Source organism: Vombatus ursinus, unplaced genomic scaffold (assembly GCF_900497805.2).
Source record: "Vombatus ursinus unplaced genomic scaffold, bare-nosed wombat genome assembly UNPS02014837.1, whole genome shotgun sequence".
NCBI classification, from domain to species: Eukaryota; Metazoa; Chordata; class Mammalia; order Diprotodontia; family Vombatidae; genus Vombatus; species Vombatus ursinus.
The window spans coordinates 3,060,285-3,080,619 of record NW_020954615.1 but is presented as its reverse complement, the minus strand read 5'-3'; the positions used below and the strand labels follow the sequence as shown (position 1 = coordinate 3,080,619).

Below are 20,335 nucleotides of genomic sequence, written 5' to 3'. Positions count from 1 at the left end.
CTCTCCCTCTCTCTTTCTTCTACTTACACTTCCTCATATCCTATTGATTTCTCAACCCTGAGCTATTGCAATAGCCGCTGGTGGGTTTGCCTGCCTCAAATTTCTCCCTAATCCAGTCCACCCTCCATTCAGCCACAAAAGTGATCTTCTTAAAGCACCAGTCCAACCATGTCATCCCCCTACTCAATTGACTCCAGTAGCTTCCCCTTCCCTTCGAGATCAAGCATAAAATCTGTCATGCAAAGCCCTTCAGAACCTAGACCCTCCTCTTTCCAGTCTTCTTACACCTGGCACTCCCCCATGTGCTCTTCTATCCAGTAACATTCCAGCTCCTGGCTCCCGGCTTCCCTGGCTTCCTTTAAGCTCCAGCTAAAAGTCTCCCTTCCACAGGAAGACTTTTCCAATTCCTCTTAATTTTAGTGCTTTCCCTCTGTTGGTTATTTCCAACTTATCTTGTACATAGCTTGTTTGGCCTCCATTAGGCCACGAGCTCCTCAGGAACTGAGACTGTCTTTGACCCTTCTTTGGATCCCCCAGCACTTAGCACAGCACCTAGCACATAGTAGGTAGTTCATATATGCTTACTGACTGACTGATTTGAAGTTCCAAATCCATGATACTCCTGAAAGTCTTGTAAGAGATATTTCTACATGTTCATTATACAGACGAGGAGGCAGGTTCCGTGACCAATTATCCAGAAATCATAGAGCTGAGTCAAGTCACTTAGGGCTGAAGCCAAGATTGGAAACTAGATTTTTTCATGCCAGACCTGACATTGTGTCCAGTGATCCACACTAACTCTAGTAAGATATAGGTATTATTTCCATTTTACACCTGAGAAAATTGAAGTGCAGCGAGTTCAAATGACTCGTTCTTGGTCACACCACACACACATAACAATGCCCTGACTCCAAAATTAGTGCTCTTTCCACCACTCCACACTGCCTACCAATCTGACCCATTGGCTTCTTTTCCTTCCTACCACAGACCCTTGTGGTTTCACAGTTATGGTGGAGAAGTAAACCCACTGACTCAGGTTTAAAGCATGGGGAACAGCCAGGAACACCCTCTCTCTGGGCCTACCCAGCACTGATTTATATAGGATCTCTACTGGAACAATGGGGAGGAAGTAAGGGAGCCGGATGTCTAGATCTGTCATTTCCTCTTCCATTGCTCTGATGAGGGCAAAGCTACTGCTCTCCCTACCAAGACCCAGAGTCAAGAAGGACTCCCACTGACCAGGCTGCTCCTAAGGAGAAGACAAGATAGACAGAGAGGGAATCTCAGAAAACATGACCCAGAGAAACATGGTACCTCAGACTGAAAAGGGTGAGGCATTGGGGATCCCTGGGGTGGGTGGAGAAGCGGACAAGTCTCTGGAAAACCAGTGCCAGAGACATAGATCTGGAAATTAAGGCCCAGACAATGTCTTGCTCAGGGTCACACAACAAGTCAGTGGGTGAAATTCAAACCCAGGTTGTCCTGACTCCAAATCCAGCCCATTATCCACTAGAGCAAGCAGCCTCAAGGGTGATTCACTTGAGCCCCATCCTTAGAACTGTCTGTTTTGAGGGTGGGCGAAATTTGCTTAAGGAGTCAAAAGGCTGAGGGAACAGAAGAGAGAGTGGCCTGAGGCTTGGCAATCTCTTATGAAAAGGAATTTGCTTACAAAATATTCCCCTGCTCCCCTCACTCCACCCCAAGTAGTCCTGTACTGAGGCTTGGGACAAAGAAACAGTGAGCTGTAGCCTGCATCCTCAAGCAGCTTACATTCTAGTAGAGCAGACAAGACAGGCTGCCTATAACCAGAGAGGCCTTGGGGTGTAAGATGAGCTTAAAGTAATATACCTGATGTTGGGTCCTGGCTATACTACTCCCAAGTTTATAGTCTTCTTTAAGTGTCAGTTTCTTTATCTATAAAACAGGGATGAGTGGGTAATGGATCAGAGAGTCTCTAAGGTCCTTTCTTACTATAACATCCTGTTTCTGGGACTAGAAGGTTTCTGGGATCCCTTCCATCTATAACATGAATAAGGTGCACTTGGCCCTTGTCAGACTACAATGGGAGTCATATGGCAATTTCTGGGCTCCACAGTTTAAGAAGATGTACAAGTGGGAGATAATTCCAAGGAGGGTAACCAGGAAGCCGAAGGGTCTTGAGTCTGTTTCATATGAGGATTAGAGAATTTTAATGGGAGAAGACTGGGGGATGGGGGGGAATTACAGCCATGTTCAAGTCTTTAAAGGCCTAATGTGTTGAAGGGATGACACTTGTCCTGTTTGGTCCCAAGGCACAGAACCAGGAGCAATGGACCAATTCAGGTTTGATGTTGGGGAAAACTTTCTAGTGATGAGAGTTGTCCCAGAGTGCTCAGCCTGGAGAAATGGTGGGTCCTCTCTTCACAGCATTTTTCAGGCTGAGGATGAAAGACCAAATGTCACATGTGGTATAGTGGTGATGCCTTTTGGATATGGGCTGAACTAGACGGATACCAAGGTCCCTTTCGACACTGAAATTCTGGGATTCTATGACTCTTTGACTAGATTATGCCACAAATGGGTGATGCCTATCTTGTGCCAGGCCCTGTGTTAGACCAGGGAAGTTGAGGAAAATAAAACAGTCCCAGAGATCAAGAACCTTGTATGGCATAAGTAGAGATAAGATCTAGATAAGTAGAATTCATGTGGATTCAGGCGCCCGGATTTCTGGACTGAATCTATCAGCCAATCAAAGGTGTAAACTAATTGATAATCAGTTCTTAATCAACTTGGGAGAAATGAAGTGCTCTGAGCCACTACATGTGATTAGATGGTACTAAAAGGGAATTATATTTGTATTATTTGAAAGAATTAAACACACTGTCTGGGCCTAAGTGTATTAAATAAAGGAGTCCCACAGGGAAGAAGTCAAGCTTCCTCTTTCTTGAAGGGGAAGAACCCTTGTGACCAGACGGCCTCAAGGGAATGGGGGTGGGGGAAGTGATTCCAAAGGTAATATCACACTCCCTGCCCCCAACTTGTACATTGACCATTCATCATGAGACCATCCCAGACCTGAAAAAGGACAAAGTAGATATACCAAGGAAAGGCAGCTTCAGGAAGCAAGAAGAGGGAAGTATAGTTAAGGACCATGCAAAGGCACAGCCTAACAGAAAGCACCATCTCAGAGGAATTCATGAGGATGTTATGAGCACATATAATAATGAAGAGTTATGAGTTACCCTTTAGGCATCTATATTTGAGCCAACTAACCCCAGGAAAATTGTATGTGGGTGAGAGTAGGTCTTTGATTGGGAAAATGTTTTTGTACCAACTGTGCTTACTAAGACACTTTAGTAGTACTCTTTTCTTTTTTTTAGACTTTTAAAATTTTTTTACATTAATTTATTTTTAGTTTTCAACATTCACTTCCATAAGCATTTGAGTTTTACATTTTCTCCCTCTCCCTCCCCACCTCCCTCTCCAAAACAGAATGCAATCTGATATAGGTTATATATATATATATATATATATATTTCTACTAAATGTATTTTCACATTAGTCATGTTGTAAAGAAGAATTAGAACCAATAAGAGGGACCACAAGAAAGAAGAAACAAAACAGAAGGGAAAAAAGAGCAAGTAGTATGCTTCAATAAGCATTCAAACTCCATAGTTCTTCTCTGGATGTGGATAGCATTTTCCATCATGAGACTTTTGGAGATATCTTAGATCCTTGTATTGCTGGGAAGGGTTAAGTCTATCAATATTAGTCATCGCACAATGTGACTGTTATTGTGTACAACAGTCTCCTGGTTCTGCTCATTTCACTCAGCATCAGACCATACAAGTCTTTTCAGGTTTTTCTGAAATCTCTTTGCTCATCATTTCTTACAGCACAATAATATTCCTTTACATTCATATACCACAACTTATTCATCCATTCCCCAATTGATGGGCATCCTCTCAATTTCCAATTCTTTGCCACCGCAAAAAGAGCTGCTATAAATATTTTTGTACATGTGGGTCCTTTTCCCATTTTGGAATATCTTTAGGATATAGCCCTAGAAGTGGTATTACTGGGTTAAAGGGTATGCACATTTTTATAGCCCTTTGGGCATAGTTCCAAATTGCTCTCCAAAATAGCTGGATCAGTTCACAACTCTACCAACAATGTATTAATGTTCCAATTTTCTCCCATCTTCTCCAACATTTATAATTTTCCTGTTTTGTCATGTAAGCCAACCTGATAGGTGTGATGTGGTACTTCAAAGTTGTTTTGATTTGCATTTCTTTAATCAATAGTGATTTAGAGCATTTTTTCATATGACTATAGATAGCTTTTATTTCTTCATCTGAAAACTGCCTGTTCATATCCTTTGACCATATATCAATTGGGAAATTACTTGTATTCTTATAAATTTGACTTAGTTCTTTATGTATTTTAGAAATGAGACCCTTATCCGAGACATTGGTTGTAAAAATTCTTTCCCAGTTTTCTGCTTCTCTCCTAATCTTAATTGCATTGGCTTTGTTTGTGCAAAACCTTTTCAATTTAATGTAATCAAAATTATCCATTTTGCATTTCATAATGTTCTGTATCTCTTATTTGGTCATAAATTCTTCTGTTCTCAGTAATACCCTTTTCTAAAAGCTAATTAAATGTGACTAGCTGGTAACCAATGGGGAGTACACTGGATGGAGGCTTGTGACAAAAGTACTAGGGAGAAACCCGACCTCTCATAAGAGTCACCGAGAGAAATGATGTCAAACTAAAGGACAACCAAACCATGCCTAGGGGTCCCCAAAGGTCACATATTGCCTTAGAAAACCACATATTAACATTACCTGTGTTCTATTTTATTTTTATTTATTTTGTTAAATATTTCCCAATTACATTTTAATGCAGTTTCGCCCCACTTGGGAGTGTATTGTGGACCCCTTGGGGATGTGTTTGATGCCTATGGCCTAGATTAAATGATTTGCCCAAGGTCACAAAACCAACATTCATCAGAGGTAGTCCCTGAATCCAAGTTTTTGTAGTTTCAAGGCTTGGTTGGTTAGTTGTTGTCCTTCGTTCTTGAAGAGGACGAAAAGGACATCGCTACGTTAAAGTCGCATCACAACGCGTCCAACTGTGGCTGATCAGACCAATATGAGCTCAGAATGCTCTATCACAAATAGTCTGTGTGAACATTTGGAGTGGGCTCCTTAAATTTGTGCATCTCATGTTTCTTTTGAGCTATTTTAATTCTGCTTTCTCATAGAGCACAGTCCCTTCTCTGATGAGGGCTCGTCATCCTGGGTAGTCTTGTGCCAGTGTCTCCCATGCATGCAATCAATTCCAAAATTCTTAAGAGATACCTTGAGAGTGTCCTTGTATTGCTTCTTCAGACCACTATGTGAGCACTTTCCCTGTGTGAGTTCTCCATAAAAGAGTCTTTTAGGCAAAATTTGAATTGTGTTAGGAAGATTCTGAAGATCACCTGGCAGGATAAGATACCAGACACTGAGGTCCTTTCTTGAACCAAATTGCCAAGCATTCAAACTCTACCGCAGAGAGGAGAACTCTGATGGGCTGGCCACATTGTTTGAATGCCAAATATACCCTTGCCAAAGAAGATTTTTTTATGGAGAACTCACATAAGGCAAGCACTCACATAGTGGTCAGAAGAAGGGATAGAAAGACACTTTTAAGGTCTCTCTTAGTTTCAAGGCTAGCATTCTAATCACTGTACCATGCTGACCCTTTGTAGAGGAAGTAAGAAAAGAAAGCACATTAAATATATGACCACACAACCATTTTTGTAGCCCAGACCTAACTGCCCTGAGAGTTTTGTTTTTGTTCTATATCAGAGGTCCATCTGTGGGGGAGGAAGTAGGCTGGATTGGAAAGATCCCTCATATTGGAAGCCAAAAGCCTGGGATGGGGGGTGGGGAGTGGGGAGTCCTGGTTCTAATATTTCCAAGTTGTGTCACTGAAGTCAAGGCACAACCTCTATCCCTGCCTGAATGCTTGTGCTTCCCTCTGCAAAGTGAGGTATCAATCAGCCTGTGCCTGACTGGCCTGTCCTGTTCATCTCTCTGTGATGTTACAATCCTTTGCCCACAAGGTTCCTGTATTTCTATTTCAATAACAAGTTCCTCCGTGTGGGTCAGGAGAAAGCTAGTAATAGCGGTTCCCCTTGTCACTTCCTCCAACTTTTGAAGCATGAAATGATTATTTAGGGAAGTCACACGTTTGTTAATCGACTGCTCTACTTTTGGCAGAGACAGAGCTCCAGAGTGCATTATGATGCCCAAAGTCCCCAGCTACCACAATATCATGCTTTAGTGACAGATTTGTCATGTTTCCCCAACTCATCATTTCTCCTTCAATCCAGGTGGGGTGGAACATGTCCACCTAATCATATTGCTTCTCTTTCCCCCTCCCTTGCTCTTCATCCAAATGTTCTTCCTTCATCATACTTCTTGCCTTGGGTTACTGGATTTCCTCAAAAGGATATATCTTCTTACAGCATAATAGTGTATGATCAGCCCATTTACCTATTTTGTTCCTCCAGAGACATATTGCAAGTTATAGAAATCATCCCATCATGCTTCAGGGATATCTAGGAAGTCAAATTTTCCTTCTTCCATTAGGATGTCTTGTTCTCCTCCTTTTGGAGCAGCTAGGTGGAAAAGTGGATAGAATACTGGGCTTTGGGTCAGGAAAATCTGGCTCCAAATCCTTCCTTAGGCATTTATTGGTTATGTGACCCAGGGAAAGCCACTTAACCTCTCTCAGCCTCAGTTTCCTCATCTGTAAAATAGGGGTAATGGTAGTATCTATGTTATAGGATTATTGTACAGAATAAAGGAGAGATAAGATGCTTTGAAACCCTTCAAATGTTCAATGAATTACCTATTATTATTATTATTTCCCTGGATTTGTGTATAGGCATCTGACGACATGGGATGTTATTGATGGCCCTCTTCTTGGAGATCATCTTGTTTCATCTACCTTTCTTTTTCCTGTGTTATAATTTATCCTCTCTATGGTGCCTGAGTTACGTGGAAAGTGTTCTCCCTCCCATTTTCTTTGAAGTTCTCTGCATCATCTAGGCTCTAGGCAAAAGCTTTTTTTATTTTTCCTCTTTCATGTTAAGATTTTATTTAAAGTAATACATGCACCATACTTAGCTAAGACAATTTCAAATGAGCATACAGTGTGAGAGCATAGTCTGGAACAACGCCTGAAGACCAAACCATTTGGTACCATTGAACAACAACACGAAACTGTTTAAGACACAGGACTGAGAACGAATGTTTCATGCCTCCTTCACAAGGTTATGTTAGAGCATTTCTATTATGGGGGGTGGGGTAGGGCGGAGGGTTCCCTTGGCATGTCAGAGTTCTCAAAATGTTCCAGTAATTGTAGGAAAAGAAACTCACATTTTCTAATGCGCTTAATTCACTCCCTTAAAGCCAAGTATAGCATTATCTAGTCACTTTGATGGGTAGGAAGGTGTACCAGGAAATAATCAACATGTCTTGCTTTTAAGTAGATTCCATTTAGGACTCATCCCATGTGACAAGTGAGATAAAAGACTATTTACATTTTTTCTCAAATACAAAAGAAGATTTGGCCTCCGATATTTGAGATACACTTTTCAATGATGTTTGCCCTTCAAAATCTGCCTCCTTCCTACACTTCTAGTCTTCTTACACCTCAGTCTCCTTCATGATTCGTGTGATCCAATGACAAGGACTTTATTGTTCCTCACACAAGAACCTCCTATCATATCTTTAGTTGTTTTTCAGTTATGTAGGAATCGTTGTGATCTCATTTGTGATTTTCTTGGGAAAGATAGTGGAGTGGTTTGCCATTTCCAGCTCATTTTTCAGATAAGGAAACTGGAGCAAATAAGGTGAAGTGACTTGCCCAGGGTTACACAGCTAGTAAGTGTTTGAGGTCATATTTGAAATCAGGAAGATGAGTCTTCCTAACTCCAGGCCCACCACTCTATCCACTGTGCCACCCACCTGCCCATATATCCTATTATATGGCCTCTTCATAATCCCATGCCTGGAATGCTCTCCCTCCTCATTTCCACTCCTGGTCTCCCTGGCTTCCTTCAAGTTGCAGCTGATACCCTATGTTCTACAGGAAGCCCTTCCTGATCTTCCTAATGTTAGTACTTCTTGTCTATGATTATCTCCAATTTATCTTGTGTGTATCCTCTTCATGAGTAAGTGTTTGCATAGCACCATGCCTTAAATCCAATTCACTCTGGCTCTCATTGATTGGCCAACAATAGGTCCTAGCCCAAGGCCCACTTAGTCATTGTTTAGACCCTGATGGCTCAGAGTAAATGTAAATAACAATGGTTTCTCTTTTGGCCAGAAACCCCAAGGGTCTTCCCTTCCCAGATTGATTTTTTTTTTGACTAGGTAAAGAGGGCCATTCTTTGCCTTATTTCTTACCTAGCCTTAATCATTGAATGGGCATTGCCTCTGTCAAACTGAAACCTGTTAGAGACCTTAAAAGACCTAAGAAGACCAAGGTCTTCCACTGAATCTGGGGCTATCTTCAGTTGTCCTGATGTGTATCTTGCCACTGGACCTAGATAGCTCCAGAGGAGAAAGTGAGGCTGGTAACTTTGCACAGTTAAATCCAATTTACTTGCATGTCATGGCATCACCTTCTTGATGTCATGGTCCTCTTCCAGAATGAAGGATGACCAACAATCTGTGAGTTGTTTGTTTGTGTCTTACCCATTAGACTGTGAGTTTCTTGAGGGCAAACATTGTTTGCAGCCTTTCTTTGTAGCCTCAGAACACAGCACTGTGCCTGGCAAGCACTTGATAAATGTTTAATTTGACTTGATTCCCATATTGTCATCATAATCTAAGGCAGTACTAGGCCTGGAATTAGGAAGACCTGAGTTCAAATCTGGCCTCAAACTCTTACTAGCTATATGACCCGGGAGAAATCATTTAACTTCTGTTTGCCTCGGTTTTATCATCTGTAAAATAAGGCTAATAAATCACCTGCCCCCTAGAATTGTTGTGAAGATCAAATGAGATCATATTTACAAAGTGCTTTACCCACCTTAAACTATTCCATAAATGCTAGCTATTGGTATTATCTAGTGAACCCATAAGTAAAAACTACAAAACTGAAAGAGTGCTGACCACATGAGGCACTCTCCATTTTTGTCAAATCAGAGCATTTAAGCTCTCATGAAAACAATCAAAATCACGAGTCCATCTTTATGGATAGATGATTTGCAACATCATTCTCATAATCTGGCCATTCTTAATAGTAACAACTTTAAACAAAACAACACCCACATCCTACCTTCTTCATGAATTTTTAAATGGCCAGATTTGGTCATAAATTCCCAAAACCAAAGATTATAGTTTAAAGTTCAGACCCAAGTCAGATTTTATGACAAAGATTGACTACTGAAAATAGTAGTTTATATTGATGGGATAGAAACGTCTTGAGATCTTTCGCTACAAAAGCTACTAATATTTGTCATGGCATGAACACTTATACGTAAGAGGGTTTTATGTGTGTTAATCATCAAATAGTCATTTCTAGAAACAAGACAAAATTGTCTTCTAAAAAAACTTCAGTTGTTAAATTGGTTAACATTCTTTCATGCTATTTTTACTTCAATGTCAGAATAAGATGAATGTTACCCTATCCTTGGAGGACATTGTGGTATTACAACATGGAGATCAGTTAATCACCAGGACTGTATTAAGTATCTACTATGTGCTAGACATGGTGAAATCTGAATGTAAATTCTTTCAAATGCAATTGACCTTCCCACAGGAATTAAACATAGAAAGTAGTGCCTAGTTTGTTCCATCTTGACAAAACGTGTTCTTGCTGCAATAATGAAAAACAGCTGATGATTTCCCAGCTAATGCTAACTTAAACAGCAAGAGTCACTAAAGTAATGCTGCTGAAGCGACTGTTTCTTAAAGTATAATCAGACACTGTCTCGGGGGGCCTGGGATCTGAAAGTGCCACCAGACAAGGGAAAGAAAGAAAAGTATAAAGAAATATTTAAATACAAAAGTTAGATTATGGTTCAGATGGGAGGAGTTCATATTAGGAAAGCGGGGAATATAAAAATGGAATGATAAAAATCTATAATAATTCTTTGAGGCAGAAAAAAGATAGGATTGAAGAAACCATCAGGAAAGAAAATCAATTATAATAATAATAGTACTTTAAGGTATGCAAAGTGCTATATAAATATATATATATATATATATATATATATAATATGATCTCACTCTACTTTTACAAGAATGCTGTGAAAAAAGTACTTGTATCATCCCCAGATAAATATGTTTCTTAACAGCCCTTGTTAGATACACTCCATCCCTGGTCAAGAGCTTTTTGTATTGATGTATTTAACTATAGCCCAAAAGTCCAAATTCCATTCTCAGATATCATCTTCTTAGCCATATGTTCACTACCCAAATCTGCTTTCTCTTCTGAATCCCCTTATCTTTCCTTAGCAGGGCTGAAAACACCACCTATGTCCCCAAAACTTCCAGTGTTTTACCCTAGAATTTAATTATTCTTAGCAATACTTTTCAGGATTTTTCTGGTGGCATCATGAATTTATTTGCCCCTATACAAAACACTAGAAGTATGTAGTGGTTGTGAAATTTGACAAGTCTCCAAAAGCTCTCTACCATAATCCAGATACTTATCTTGAAAGGAAAGGAATCTTCTTGTTGTTTGTGTGAGGAAAAAATATATCCCTTAGAATGGAGATATTAACCCCCTTCTTCATGTGTCCTCCTGTCGTCCATGACTAGATGCCCACTCACTTGGGATTATACATCATCCTCCACCATCACAAATACAAGAAGCTGCTTGCTCTAGAGATGGCTCAACACCCCCTCTCCAGAAAAAGTCTCATATTTATTTGTTCCAGAATGTCAGGACTCTTCCTTCTTAGTGTCCCATTCCTTCACCCTCCAGTCTCATGGTACAGGTGAGAATTTTCTCATGCCCCCTCACCTCCTTTTTCTCTTGGGGATTTTCCTTGAAGCACTTCTTACATTCTTTCAAGGAACACTTTATTCCTCCTGATAACAGACATCTGTTCCTCCAGCCCTTTCACTTCTACTCTTTACGTCACAGCACATCCTCTTTAGGTCACAGCAAAATCCTCCTTGCCCCTTATACATGTTTGAAGTAAGGTCCATGGTCTTGTGCCTTCCCTTGGTGGCTCACTGGTGTAACAAACTGGCCAAATACCAGTCTGTATGAGTGCTCCATCCTGGGAAGCTCATGATCAAAATGTTTTAGGGTAGACCCTTGCCTTTTTTGGAAATAGGATGCTGCAATCTGCTTAGCCTTTAATTGAATATTAAGACATTCTTGTCATGACCTAACATTGACAGAAGCAACCAACAGAATCAGTAAGCAAACACTCAATTATTTCATTAGTTCTGTCCATTTTCCTCCTTGCAGCTGATCTCCAGCTACCTTCTTGTACTTCCTTAGCCCCTAGATAGTCTATCATTGTAGTAGGGTTAGGAGAGGGGAGGAGAGAGATATGACTAAATATATTTGACAGTAAACATAAGACAGAAGCACATAATACCTTTATAACATAATAAAACAACTAAAGAAGCAGAGAAAATCAGATGATTCAATAAGAGCAACCCACATGGTTCACCCTGCTCCCCTTGGGTTATCTATCTCCAGAGGCATTCAGGGAAGGGTGGACACAAGCAGACCCCAGAATATCTTAACACCTCACACCATCACCTCTTCCCTCCTCCACAGGTTCTGGTCAATTTCTTCCTACAGAAAAGAACATAAGCTTCCTAGACTAGCCTTCAGGGCTCTCTTATATGTGGCTACAACTTAGCTGCCACTAGCCCTCAGTGGGAACCTTCTCTGGCCAAGGAAGGCTCCTCTTCATTGTCCTCAGGACATATCATGTTCCTTTTCTCGTGCTAGCTATGCCAAGCACTTCATTGATCAAGATGCAATGCAAGTCTCACTCTCTCCACTGATGAATGACTGACTTCTCCAGCAGAGGGCAAGTCTTCCCCATCTCTCAATTCCCATCATGCTTTGGATTGGGACCTGGCATATTGACATAGTAACTTACAGTGTTTTATATGATGTATGAGTATTTCTTCTCCTCCGTACCCTTGAGATTTTATGTTGCTTGAGAGCAACAGCACTGTCTTCTATTTAAAATCATAGACCTGGAACTGGAAGGGACTTCAGAAGCTATCAAGCTCCATCATTTTACAGGTGAGGAAACTGAGACACAGAAGTGAAGTGACTTATCTAAGGTCACACTGGTAGTAAGGCACCAAAGGTGGATTTTGAACCCGGGACCTCTGACTTCAGAAACAGGACTCTTTCCATTGTGCCATTATGGCTCCTTCTGTTTTCCCTGTCTCTACAGCACCCAGCATTTTCCTGGGCAGGTTGATTAACTTTCTCAAAGAGCTAAAGTGAAGGCCCAGGTGGGTCGTGTCAGGGAGAGAGACATGGCAGTACTATAGTAGTCTCTGAATTCAACTCAATTCTATTCAATAAATGGTTTGGAAGGTGAGTGAAACACTTTTTAATGACAGCATGATGTACAGTTTTCTGTGTTTGTGTATTATTCCACTCCATGAAGATGAGAATTACATCTTCTTTAAACTTCCTTCTTCCCCCAGACTCTAGCATGGGGCTCTGCACACAGAAGGTGCTTACTAATGTGCTCGGAATACAAGAGGTACTTCATAAAAAGATTTGCTGAATGAATGAATGAATGAATGAGTGAGTGAGTGAAAGCACTTCTTGTGTGCAGAACTGTGGGCTAGGTCCTGTGTAGATCCAAAAGTCATGGTAAGATGTGGTCCTTGTCTTTGTGGAGCCCTAGGGTTAGTTACTGGATTAGACATCAGTTATGGGCAGCTCTAACACACCATGATCCAGGACCAAAGCATTCGAGAGGTGCACGGTAAAGGACCATGGGATTGCAGAGGCAAAGATGGCTCTTAGCAGCAGGAAAGAGCAACAGGCCCCTAGGAGGACAAGGGGATTTGAACTCGCCTCTCAAGGATGACTACGACTTTGATGAGACATGACAAAGAGAGAGGTGATGTCAGGGATGAAGAGAGCACAAAGTCACCGAGCCAGGAGTTTTCCACATGTGCACAGGCAGGAAGTTGGGCTGGTAGCACAGACTGGTCCAGGTTAGCTGGAGCCTAATCTCTACGGAGGGGAAGGGGGTGATTTGGGATTAGACTAGAGAATGAGGATGGTGTTAGACTGTACCAGACAACAGGAAGCCAGGGACCTTTTGGGGAAGAAGAGGGACACAGAGAGACCGATGGAAGGATCGCAGGTAACTGTCGTCTCATGTATGAATCAGATACAAATACGAAGAGGAAACAAAATACAACAATAATAATAATAAATAGTTACATTTATGTTGCATTTAAGGTTTGCCGAGCACTGTGAGTATGTATCTCATTAGATAAATAACTTCTGGTAAAACCTTGATCCTGGGTCTACCTTAGAAATATTGTGAGGCGGTTGAAAGAGCTTTAGATTTGGACTCAGGGGACCTGGGTCCAAATCCCACCTATGACGCTTATTATCTCTATGATTTTGGGCAAGATTCTTCACATATCTGGGCCTCAGTTTCCACATCAGTCAAAGGAGGATTAGGCTGGCTTATTTCGCCTCTTCCAGACCTAAAGTTGTGATCTTACAGTCAGAACATGCAAGTGATGGAGATGCTGGTGGGCTCTGGATTTGGAAGCCACAGCCCCCAGTCACTGCTAATGACTCTTTTCTCTCTCTCTCTCTTGCCAGACTTGAGGAAGCTAAGGATCATCCAAGCTGCCCTGGCACTCTTGGTTCTTGCCCTGGCTGCCACCCTTAAAGTTGTGGTTATTCTATGTAAGTTCTCACCCTAACACCATGGTCTGAAGGGCTGCAGGCTTAAACCTCTTTCTCTGATCAGACCGGGAGAAAACACCAGAGTGAATCTTGGGAGCGAGCAGAGTCTAGACTGACATAGGGGAGGGGGGTGATTGGTGCTCCACAGACAGCTCCTCTGCTCAATCACTTGAGATGGAAAAAGTCAGAGGAACATGGACATCTATTAAACGAATCATTTATTAAGCACCTACTGTATGCCAGGCATGGTGCATACAAAGTTAAAAGTTGAGAGTCCCTGCCCTCAAGGAGCTGACATTTTGTCAGAAGAAAAAACACGTACTCATTAATGTACACCAAACACCAATAATTTTGAGTTGTGTCTGTGGAAGCCCCAAGTACCTGGGGGCAGGAATTAGAAAAGGCCTCCTGTAGGATATGATAGCCGTTGAGTTGAACCTTTGAATAAAGTGACGCTTTTGGGCACTTAGGTGGCACAGCAAATAGAGTGCCAGGCCTGAAGTCAGGGAGACTCATCTTTGTGAGTTCCAATCTGGCCTCAGACACTTACTAGCTGAGTGACCCTGGGTGAGTTTGTCTCAGTGACCCTGTTTGTCTCAGTTTCCTCATCTGTAAAATGAGCTGGAGAGGGAAATGGAAAACTACTCCAGTATCTTTGCCAAGAAAATCCTAAATGGGGTCGTGAAGAGTCAGACACAACTGAAAAATAACTGAACAACAACAACAAATGGATTCTAAGAGGAAGAAGCATATTCCAGATATGACGGACGGCCCACACAAAGGCATTGAGGTGGGAAATGTCAAGTCACGTGAAAGAAACAACCAGAAGGCCAGTCTGGCTGAACAGGACCTAGGAACTGACCAACAGTCCAGGGATCCCCATAAAGTGTCAGAAGCCCTAACCTGGAGAGGCAGCATGGCATAGTAGGGAGAGTCAGAAAGACCCGGGTTCAAATGCTATTTCTAAAACCTACCAACCACATAGGATCGGAATCCAGGTCCTCTGACTCCAGATCTTTCCATCTTTCTTCTGTACCACACTGTCCCTCTTCTCTGTTTCCATGTTGTTTCCTCTCAATAGAATATAAAGCTGGTAGTTACAGGTCTTGCTTTAGAAGGCATAGTTGTCAGACTGATAATCATTACTGTCCTCTCCTTTCTATTGCTTTGTCTCTCAGTTTTTAATTGCCATACTCTGTAACAACAATTATCTTTTTTTTAAAATCTGGAGATAATGTAATGATATCTCAGATCCCTGGAGTCCCCTCTTCTGATGCTTTATGGAGTTTAAATTTAATAAAAAGTTAGGAGTATAGTCACAATAGCTCAGAGCCCCCAGTTAGGAAAATAGTTAACATTTAGGCAAATATTTGTATCTCTGCCCTAATTTAAGTGAATGCTTATCTCTAGCTAATTTCTACGGCTGAGGAAAAGCTCAGGTTACCAGAAATACAGAGGTCAAGAAATGAGTGGAGCATATTCCAGTGTCTGTTAATGGACAGGCATCGGGAGGGGAAGTAGGGAGAAGAGAACACCTTCTCTGGCACCTTCCCTTAGTTCTTGCCAAGGTCAGTACAACAAGGAGCTTCAGCCCAAGGCTCCTGATCCAAGATGCCTCACTGGTCCTCCTTGATGTCTCCCTGCGGGGCTCCAGCTTAATCCTTTTCACACCTTGTTGTTCTGACACCACTTCTTGGTGACTCCATTCCTGAGCTCCTCCTTCTTCCTCTCTGTCTGTCTCTCGAAGACCATTTGTTTCTTTTCAAGAATTCAGGAACCTGACTCAATTCCCCATTCTATTCAAAGACCTAAATGACTTCAAATCATTCTTAGGACCCAAATGGAATGTTCATCCCTTTCAGCTGCAAGTCCCAGGATGGCAGTCAGTTCCCAAATCTCCACTCCAGGGGCTTCTCAATGCTCACTAAGTTGGACTAACCCTCTCCCTGAGCTTCTCTCTTTCTAATACCATGACTCTGTGATTCTAGATCTTCAAGGGAAAAATGGCCAACTTGAGAGAGCCAAAGTCTCCAATGCAGCTCTGAAACTTCAAAACCGTGAGTTCCCTCTCATCCTCGATACCTTTTGTACTGTCCTCCAAGCTTCTGCCCAGCCACATCATCACCCAAGCTTCAGTCTCACATGGAGAGTTATCCAAGGTGTAAGCATCCTGTTCCTCCTTTGTTCTAGCTTCCTCACTGTCCCTCTTCCTGGCTACTTCAGAAAAAGGGAAGGAGTGAAAAGTACCTCACCCCTAACCCAACCAATGGCCTCCCCCTTTGACACACCTGGACCCAAGAGGCTTCTAATCTGACAATAATAGTTTAACCCTGGCTCCCACTGACCAAGCTTTGGTCACTACTTTGTAGTCAGCCAACTTCAGGGTCAAGAGGCAGAGCTAAACCCTGCCCAGCTCTGGTCTCCCCTCTCCTCATTCTCATTCCTCTTTCTTCCCAAGAAATTCTTGTTCAGAGAATCTTAGAGCGTAACATCATCCACGGTGGAAATCTCTACTACTTTTCCTGTGACAAAATGTCTTGGAACAATGCTGAGCAGTATTGTGTATCAAAGGGCTCCCACCTGGCCTCAGTGACTTCAGTGAAAGAACAGGTCAGTGCTGTCCTTGGTGGCCCTAGAAGTGGGAGGTAGGAGTGTCAGTAAGTTGGGTGTCCACAGGCAGCTCATTTCACCTCTCTGCCAGTCTACAAGCAACCCAGACATAGTCTCACACATAGCTAGGGCTTTTTGAAAACACAGAGAGGCATAGACTAGCTGTGTGACCCTGGATAAGTCATTTAAGCTCTGCTTTAGTTTCCTCATCCATAAAATGGGAATAATAATAATAGCACCTACCTCCCAAGTTGTTGTGAGGATCAGATGAGAGAATAATTGTAAAGTACTTAGCACAGGGCCTGGCACATAGTAGATGCTATGTAAATGTTAGCTATCAATATTATTATTGCCCCAAATCACACAGTCAGTATGTGTAAAAGGCAGGACTAGTTGGATATGAGACCAGCTCTTTAGAGACAGTACAACAGCTACACGTGCAAGAGAAATAGAAATCTACATAATTAATACAGGGTGATTTTCAGGGTGGGGTGGCGTGGGAGAGTCCAAATAGCTGAGAGAGGAGGCCAGATCTAATGGAGAAGATGATATCTGAGCTGAACTTGGAAGGAAACTAGGGATTCTAAGAGACAGAGGTGAGGAGGAAGTGTTTTCCATCCATGAGGGACAGCCAGTACAAAGATAGGAGATGGGAAATGTGTCATCTGCAAAGAACAATAGAAAGGCCAGTTTGACTGGACCTTAAAGTGTGTAAATAACAGCAACAATTAGCAGTATGTAATGCCTACTACATGTGCTGTGGTAAGTGTTTTAAAAATCCTCACAACTATAGGGACTATGATTATCCCCATTTTACAGTTGAGGAAACTGAGACAGACAGGGGTGAAATGACTTGCCCAAGGTTACACAGCTAGTAAGTAACTGAGGCTGGATTTGAACTTGTCTTCCTGGCTTCAGGCCTGGTGTTCTATCTCTGCCCTATTTAGCTGGGAAGTAATAAATAGTCGTTCTGGAAAGATAGGTCAGAAAACAGAAGTCAGGTAGAGAAATTTGCATTTGATCCTAGAGTTAATAGGAAGCCGTTGGATTGTAAAGGTCAGAGAAGTGATGTGATCAGACCTATGTTTGAGGAAAACACACATAGGCACATGCACATACACACGCACATGCACACATATGCACCCATATATGCACACATACACACACTGGAATACTCATAAGCATACACAATCCATGCATGAGTGCACACTCAAACATGCACAAACATACACAGGTACCCCTTTAAAAATACTCTGTTAGGGACAGCAAGTTGGCGCAGGGGATAGAGCACCAACCCTGGATTCAGGAGAACCTGAGTTCAAATCCAACCTCAGATACATAACACTTACTAGCTGTGTGACCCTGGGCAAGTCACTTAACCCCATTGCCTAGCCCAAAATAAAAAAAAATAAAAATATGCTTTCACTCCATAGAAATTTCTTTATGAAAAAGCCAATGGTACCTATTATTGGATTGGACTGAGTAACCAAAATGCTTTAGGCTGGCAATGGACTGATGGGACCTCATATGATGAAGCCCAAAGCAAAGAGTGAGTCCAATTCCCCTCCTCCCCCTTCCCCTCTTCTGCTCTAAAAAAAGACTCTTGGAGATTTCCTCAAGTAAACTCAGGCTGGACACTTAGTGTGGCCTCTATGGCAATGTATGGTGTGTGTGTGTGTGTGTGGCCCCACAGGGAGAAGGGCTTAGAAGACTGCATGGCCCTGGATGTGAGGAGGAGAGGAATGCAGCAATCATCTGGGCTATTTCCAGAAGGGATTAGACAACTATGTCCCTGAAGCTTGCCTCCTATGCCCAGTCTTTCTAGGCTCTGGCTGTGGGCTGGGCAGGTAAGCACTACTGAGACACCAGGCTGTGGCAGCATCTGAGGCCGCAGCTCCCCGAGACTATTTCACTCCAGGACAGGGTCCAAACCGAGGAGAAGAAGTTTGTGTTAGTAATTGGTGACCAACTGGGAATTTGAAGGATTAAGCCCTCTCATTTCAATGATTTCCTGTCTTTCCAGGTTCTGGGCCAATAAGAGACCAAGCAATGAAAAAGAAAATTATAACTGTGCCCATTTCTGGGCAAAGACACAAAAATCATGGAATAATTACATTTGCACATTTTCTTTCAAGTTTATCTGTAAGTGGAACTGTGAGTCATCTAGGATGTGCCAAAACACATAAACATCTGGCACCTGAATGCTGCTGACCCCCCCGCCCCAGAAGCAATGTGGCAGATGGCAGACATTGGGCCACCTACCTTGCATACAATGGAGTTTATGGGTGCCATTTTCCTTTCCAATATCAAGTTCCCCCAAAGGAACCTAGAAGTCTATGTAATGTCTGATCACTTGTGCCGAATGATATCCCCATGCCTTCAGGCAGCCATAGACCCTCCTTCTTCTCCTAGTCATCATTGCTAGAGCAATCACCCAGACTTGTGCCCTCACCATTCACTCATTTCTCCAGGTGCCTCTCACATGTGCAATGCAGTTCCTGCCCAGTCTTCTTTCCTCTTCCCCAATGAGTTGAGGAACAAGTTTGAAGAGAGAGTCCTGACAAGACTTGCTCACTGTCCTGCTCCCCCAAGGAGAACAAATCCCAAGATTCCTACCTACTGATCACTAGGTCTGGAAATCACAAGATCCCAGCTCACCTTAGCTCTAAAATACCCCTCAAGGACAGTCTGGCTCCTCTCTCTGTCCAGAGGCTGGAGGCAAAACTCGGTTACTTTTATTTCCTACTGGAGATCCAGGAAGAGGAAGGCATCCTGTCAGATTAAAATGTACATAAACAATCAAGATTCCGTACTGAACAAGGGGAGGTGAGGGTATGTGATTCTATAGAAAGGGTGGTATTATATATAATACATATATATGTATATATGTACAGATGACAAATGATATTTTGTGTACATACATACACATATAGATAGATAAATAGATATAGATACATAAACACTTTGCAAACCATTAAGTGCTATATACATACAAACCTTTGCTAATATCTCATTTACATTTTTTAAATGGCACTTAAACAATCCTGGGCAGGAGTGTGATGAGCTGATTGTTAAATGTTCACCATGAGCATTTACACATTGGAAATCGATAACTCCACATCAAGACTTGATTTATTGTTTTGTTGATTATCTAGGCTTAAGAAAGTGCTAATAATATTGAAATGTATGTCATGAGAACATCTTTTTTCCTGTTTTTGTTAAACATTTACCAACACACCCTTGGCCCTGGGACAAGTCACCAAAGATTGCACTAAGTCCCTAAGAACAAGTCAATATCCTACTATTGCTTTTTAAAAAACATTTGATGATCTATGTGCTATTGTCCAGGTGGATAAAATAGCTGAATAAAAGAATTTGGATATAAACCTATGTCCATTTTTGTCTCTATCCCTGGTGCCCAGCAGTGTATGGAGTACATCGTAGATGCTTCTCTGATGACTGTGAATGAATGAATGAATGAATGAATGAATGAATGAATTGTAACTTCCTGACCTTTTCATGGACCGTCTTTAACTGACTCAGACTCCCAAAGTTCAGTAAAATTCAATTACTCTGCATAACTTCTTCCAGGGTCTCTGAACCTGACCTCCAACAAAAGCTTGAGGACTGGACCCTTTTAGACACTAGTAAAAATAGCACGTGTGGCCTCAGTGATGGAAGACACTCTGTTCTCTGCCCTTGAACCAATCTACTGTTGCTCCAGTCAGATCAGAGAGAGGATGCTGGAGACTTTAGATTCAGTGCTTAGCAGTTTAGTTCTGCCATTACCAGATCATGGGCCTGCATA

The 20,335-nt window shown here is 42.0% G+C and overlaps 1 protein-coding gene across 3 annotated transcripts; it reads left to right on the top strand.

Annotated features, from left to right (window-relative positions):
* Positions 1-1,180: 1,180 nt before the first annotated feature.
* On the top strand, positions 1,181-19,913 carry LOC114026320 (C-type lectin domain family 4 member K-like). 3 transcript variants are annotated; one of them, XR_003567112.1, is made up of 7 exons: positions 1,181-1,329; positions 13,831-13,917; positions 15,906-15,974; positions 16,376-16,527; positions 17,961-18,076; positions 18,221-18,374; positions 18,551-19,913. XR_003567112.1 is itself a non-coding variant. In XM_027839992.1 (6 exons), the coding sequence occupies exons 1-6, from the start codon at positions 1,293-1,295 to the stop codon at positions 18,711-18,713; spliced, it is 624 nt and encodes a 207-aa protein (XP_027695793.1). In that variant the 5' UTR covers positions 1,181-1,292; the 3' UTR covers positions 18,714-19,913. The 3 variants fall into 3 exon arrangements, 2 of the variants coding, with proteins under 2 accessions (XP_027695793.1, XP_027695794.1); XM_027839992.1 differs by lacking the exon at positions 18,221-18,374; XM_027839993.1 differs by lacking the exons at positions 17,961-18,076; positions 18,221-18,374.
* The last annotated feature ends 422 nt before the right edge of the window (positions 19,914-20,335 follow it).

What these genes read in the sequence shown, in the direction of transcription:
- LOC114026320 (XM_027839992.1), top strand. Translation starts at nt 1,293, where the DNA reads ATGACCCAGAGAAACATGGTACCTCAGACTGAAAAGG. An exon ending in AGCTCTGAAACTTCAAAACC is followed by an intron (nt 15,975 to 16,375) that starts GTGAGTTCCCTC and finishes TTTCTTCCCAAG; the next exon opens with AAATTCTTGTTCAGAGAATC. An exon ending in GATGAAGCCCAAAGCAAAGA is followed by an intron (nt 18,077 to 18,550) that starts GTGAGTCCAATT and finishes CTGTCTTTCCAG; the next exon opens with GTTCTGGGCCAATAAGAGAC.